The 5,727-nt window shown below is 34.9% G+C and overlaps 1 protein-coding gene across 1 annotated transcript; it reads right to left on the bottom strand.

The window, feature by feature from the left end:
* Positions 1-258: 258 nt before the first annotated feature.
* Positions 259-5,084, bottom strand: LOC105458008 (alpha-mannosidase 2). The gene is made up of 4 exons (XM_011703022.1): positions 4,375-5,084; positions 1,113-2,470; positions 682-1,020; positions 259-577 (listed from the first exon to the last, which is right to left on the bottom strand). Exons 1-4 carry the CDS (start codon positions 4,501-4,503, stop codon positions 265-267), a joined length of 2,139 nt encoding a protein of 712 aa, XP_011701324.1. The 5' UTR covers positions 4,504-5,084; the 3' UTR covers positions 259-264.
* Positions 5,085-5,727: the final 643 nt, after the last annotated feature.

Here is a 5,727-nt window from a genome sequence, read left to right as displayed (position 1 = left end):
ATGTGTATAAGAGACAGGCGGTGGGCCGGATGAATACGCGTTTATTCGTCAATCTTCAAAAATTAATGTCTCGTTTACGATTGCGAATTTTGCAAAATGGTAGAGGACTTTTCGATTCAGTTTAGTCCGTTCTACCTACCCATGAACGGTGATACACCAATTATGAGACACCCTGTATATTTAACAGCTAATAAAGTTTTATGCTACTGTAATAAACAATACATAGAATTTTTGGTATCAATTTTTGTCACACAATCGTTGTGCTTACTTCGTATACGATGCTTTGTGTAGTGCGTGAACTATGTATGTAGTAATACCAAATCCTGGCACAGTGACCAAAAATGATAATTCGTATCTAACCGCGGACAGTGCAGCTGGACCAATCCAAACGGGAGACACTTGGCACTTGACAGCCTGTCCTTTACGATCTGTAACTCTGACAAATGGCGTCGATACAATCAAAGTTTGCACTTTTGTCCTCTGTCTTGGGAGAGGATTGTACAGGATAATTTTCCTCGATGGCTTATCGTCTCCAAGATTAAGAACATGCTTCTCACCCACGCTCGTATGGCGCGACCTTCGAGAAAAATGATTACACATTTTATATTAATAAACATCATTAACTTATATAAATTCATGCATGAAATATTAATTGTTATTCGCTATTAAGTGTTTTAGTACCTAGTCTCATCCAATGAAAAATACACAGCTTCGACATTCATCGATGATATTTGAGGAGTTCTCAATAAATGCGCTATAGATTGTTGAAGTACGTGAGCCGAATTATTTAACGCCATTATCATCTTCTGGGCGTAATCTATCACAACATTGTCTCTAGCAGTTCCGGTAACTCCATCGTGATGTTGAAACAGAGAGTGCCACATCCTGGCCTTGCTCAAACGAGACGCAAGGCTGCCTTCTACTAATTGATCATTGCCCTTAGCCCAAGCTATAGCAGCCAATGCCTCTGCTCCTCTCAAAGAACCTAGTAATACACGATCCAATCTTTTGTGGAAAGGCCTACAAATTTAAGAATATTATATTAGACAATTTACTTAAATGTAGTTTCTTTAGAAAAAAAAATGTTGATGGTTACATCAAAAGTTTCATACCTGGTGGTATAATAGCCGCTCCAATAATGATCATCTCTATCGGAATAGGTAAAGAAATCGCCAGACAAAGTAGGAAATTCATTTAAGTTGCGTTTATCTTTGACCGCTTCAAAGTAATCGCTCAACGTTCCAAATTGTATTTGAACGTTCAAATGTTGATTTTCGTTCATGTAGTTGAAAAGCTTTTGATAATTGTCATATTGGGCCTCCCACTCGGTGAGATGTGTATACCTGAAGTCATCGCCTAAAGGCGCAAGTACTACGTTGGTCTTGAAAAGCTGTGCCTTCTTACGATACTGATCCAGCAAGAGCAACGCTCTTTCCGCTACGTTCGCTTTGGTTATGGTCTTCGGCGGAATCTTCCACGGGCAGCTGAGACCAAAGTTCTGCATTCTGTAAAAATCAAATTGGCAACACACTTTCGGATCCGGGCCGCACGTGTGAGGAACGTCGTAACTGTAGAACGGCATAACGTGAGTAAAGAATTCCGTGGAGCCGTCATTATCCCATAATTGTCGCCAACGAAATTCCAAATTTTTATCCTTGGCTAGCCTCTTCTTTACCGAATAATGAACTCTCTGTATCAAGAGGTTCTCCAAGCCTGAATTTTTCAAGAGGTACGGCATCGTGGGAGAAAGACCAAAGGGATCGATGGCCCATCCTGAATTTGGTGTATAATCTAAATTATACTTTAACCATTGATGGCCCTCAGTTAATTGCGTGAGCTGAGCGATCCAATGAGATACAGACTCATCTGGCATCACCCATCCTCCCGAGACAATTTCCAATTGTCCGTCGTGTATCAGACGACGCACCTCGTCTTTCGTCTCTTTGGATTGATCGTCCCACCAAAGTTTCAGGAAAGATATCTCCGCCCAAATAAACTTGCGCCTCCTATCTTCGCCTAGCTTGATCACCATATTGTTCAATATGCTCCTTGTTTGGAACATATAGTATTTTTCAAAAGTATTTAACCAGCCGGGATCGTTATGCGAGTGAGGCACGACGAAAACTTTCAGCTTTCTGTTGGGATGCCATTGTTTTTCATCGTACATGATGTTCCAGCCTTGCTTCCAAACTCCACCATCTGGATTATCAAACTCTAATTGCTTATACAATTCTAACATCTGTATATCAACCTCGGGGACTTTCTGAATATTAAAATTACACGTGAGACTTTTTCCTAAATGCGGAGTCTTAGTGTTTGAGCGATTAAAATGATTCATTGGTTGTATAACAGGTACATGATTATCTTTGATTTTTGCCGCTTGTTCCTGCAAAGCGTTCATGATTTTATGATGTTTGTCGAAATCCTTCTCTAATTTTGCCAATCTGTTCTCAAAATGAAGCCACTCATTCTAGAAAAAAAAAAGAGTAATTTTTCGATTGTTGCAATAAATATTATCACATGCCTCGGTGGTCGAACAGGCTAAGACGCCCACTCGGAAAGGGAGATTCAGATTCAAATCCTGGCTGAGATAATATCATCATTTTGATTCTGACAGCCGACCAAGTGTGTTACGCCTTATTATTTATTAATCTAAATTCTTCGGTTTTATCCATTGTTATTATTTTATTTTATAATCTAACTTGTTAAGTATGGTACTTTTATACTTCACAATCTAGAAACTGGAGGAGACTCATATCATATGAGATAAACGAAGCAACGAATATTAGCGGAATTTTTTTCTGTACATTAGGCTTAGGTTTTGTTGAAGATGGCCTGAATTAGGCATATATTCACTTATAATACAAATCAATAAAATAAATTTCTATACACTGGTGCATACGAAATTTGCTATACACTGTCGTGGAAATTTGAAAACGGTAATACTTTTTTATCTAACGGTAAATAAGAAAGGTGGGGATAACAACAGATATATTCTAACAACAGATAAAGATAAGACAAAGCAATTTCTTCATTTAGATATTTATCTAGATAATTTTATATAGATAACACATGCAAATACTGGATACCACACCAATAAACTTAAATCTATAGTTGTTTGCCGCAGAATTCTATCATTAAAATAAAAACTATAAAATTTACTTTAAAATATTGTGTAACTACTTGTTGGAAAATGAAGAAAATTTATTACAAATTCAAACAAAGCAAATGTCAAATTATGAGCATGAAGCATGTTAAAATTAAAAAGCTTTTAAAATTTATTACGTATATTTTTGAAAAAATTAATTAAAAATTAATTAAAAAACGCTTTTACATAAAAAGGAAACCTAATTTTACAAAAATTTTACAAAAAATATATAATTTAATATTTCTTTTTTGTATAATACTTCCAATAATAATTACTTTTATTACATAAAGAAATTCTGCAAGTTTTGTAAATAAAATGCCATATGTTTTCAGTATTCCAAATAAGTATTCCTCAAAATACTTTAGAAATACAAACAACAATTTTAGTCGAAATTTTATTCTAAATCGAAAATATGAACAAACAAGTTAGAGTTTCAGAATAAAACTAATTTCAATTGTTAAAACTCATTTTGATTAATTTGAAATGTGAAAAGATATATATTATTATGTCAGTGAACATATTAAAAGTCTAAAAAAAAGAAAGAATTAGATGTAAAGAAACATGTAGTCTTTTGATGATTTAAATAACAAGAAGTATACAAACAACTAAAAAAATACTTAAAATTTTTATTTAAATATGATAAAGCATCCTCTATGTGTAGCTTCAATTTGAAATAGACAAAGGAAAAACGGAAATTATTACAAGACATATAAAATTGTGAAGCCAAATAAAACACAATCAAAACTTCTAAAGTATTCACTTATAAATTTGTTTTTTGTATTACTAGCATTATAGACAGGCGTGCTATTTAATATTTTTACATTTGCCATTACACTATTAGCCTCAATACATACAAAATGCAATGACAGCCGCTGTATCTTTTTTAAGAAAATACTGAATTGATTTTTATAGATTTCTACCTCTTCAAAATGAATTCAACATGCTTTTAAAAAATTTTAATTTTATTAAAAATTATGAACAATCACAAGGTTACAAAGAAAATTGACTTTTACCAAACCATTAAAATCCAAAAATTAAAAAATGCATTAATCAAAATATGAAAGAGAAAAAAATAAAACAAATGATTCGAATATGCAAGGCTATATGATTAAGCGATGAAAAAAAGAAATACAAAAAATAAGTGGTTTTGCTTTAGAATGTCATAATTATAAGTACTCTTTTTGATCGGATCCTATTGAAAATGATATAACTAAATGACAACTTACATTGCTGACGGAAAGCTTAGGACCTTGTCCAGGAGGGAGAAGGGTTAGATCCATCATTAAATAAATCATTACGCAGCAGGCTAGGATCAAACCCACTCCGAGAATGGCAATGGTCTTTCTAGTCCTCATTGTTAAAGATTAAATTCAACGGTTCCTCTCTCACGCTAATTTCAGCCAATAATTCAATACTGATAGGGAAAGTAAATCCATTCGATCTTAACCTAATTTATTCACCGTTACGAAGAGGCTACATGTTAGGGACGGAGTTTATATTCTCAATTATCCGACACTTCGGATCCGATAACTGGATTATGGATTTATGATTATCATAAATCCCACTTCGAATTCGCTTCACAGTGTAACAATTTATTTATTGGCCAATATATTGACAGCTCCTTCACTGTTAAGTTCAGTAGTGCAAACGCCGCCGCTACGTAAACATGTAATATATAATACATGTACTTAATCGCTCTTGTTTTTCAATTATGTAAATAATTTCCAACTAGTAACGTCGGCAGTGAAATGCTATGACTTTTCTTCTTTTTTTCTTGATAATTTTCCTCCTCACGGTCACAATATCGCGATTTATCAAAGATCTATTGAATCTATTGTAGATATATTATGGATCTCAGGGAAACCTAACCTAATCACAAAACATATTCCAACCTCAATGATTCCAACACCAACTCCGACTAAAGCCGGGAGCACAGACCATGGTGGAAGCACAATATATAGTAGCGCAACTCTCGCAATTCTGCGTGTACGAAATTGAACTGCACATGCGCGAGCTCAGGTGTAACCAATCACGTAACAGATATATTTTCTATCGCACTAGCTCTTTTTACTATTCTATAGTGCTCTCTGTCATTTAAATGCCTCGACAGCCAAAATTGACGGTAAACGTGGCAGAAGTGAATTGAAGTGGATTTAAAGTTAAAAGTAGGATATAAACTTAGAACATACATTACTGGAAGGAGAATTGCCTATACCGTCCATGCATCAAGCTGAAGCCAACATCTGTGCGAGAGAGAAAGGTATAGATTTCCAATTGTCTGTAGGGTGAAATCCCATGGAGCCAGCGTACGGCGTATGTACCGGCGTATGGCGTAAAGGAACTAGGCCAATCATAAACAGTACGCCCGTTTTGTTTACGCCAGCACAAATTTACGCTAATATTTACAACGTTCCAGCGTAAATTTGTCCTCTCATGACTTTCATCACTTTGTTTGACTACCCTGCTGAAAATGTTCGATTAAAACCGATTAAAACGTAATCCGTTTTAATCGATTTTAATCGGTTTTAATCGGTTCAATCCGTGCCCGGATTAAAAAGCAATCGGTTTTAATTCCGAAC

The sequence above is a fragment of the Wasmannia auropunctata genome, unplaced genomic scaffold (assembly GCF_000956235.1).
Source record: "Wasmannia auropunctata unplaced genomic scaffold, wasmannia.A_1.0 LD334798.1, whole genome shotgun sequence".
Taxonomy (NCBI): Eukaryota; Metazoa; Arthropoda; class Insecta; order Hymenoptera; family Formicidae; genus Wasmannia; species Wasmannia auropunctata.
Note: the sequence above shows the minus strand (reverse complement) of the source record. Positions and strands in the feature narration are given on the sequence as shown.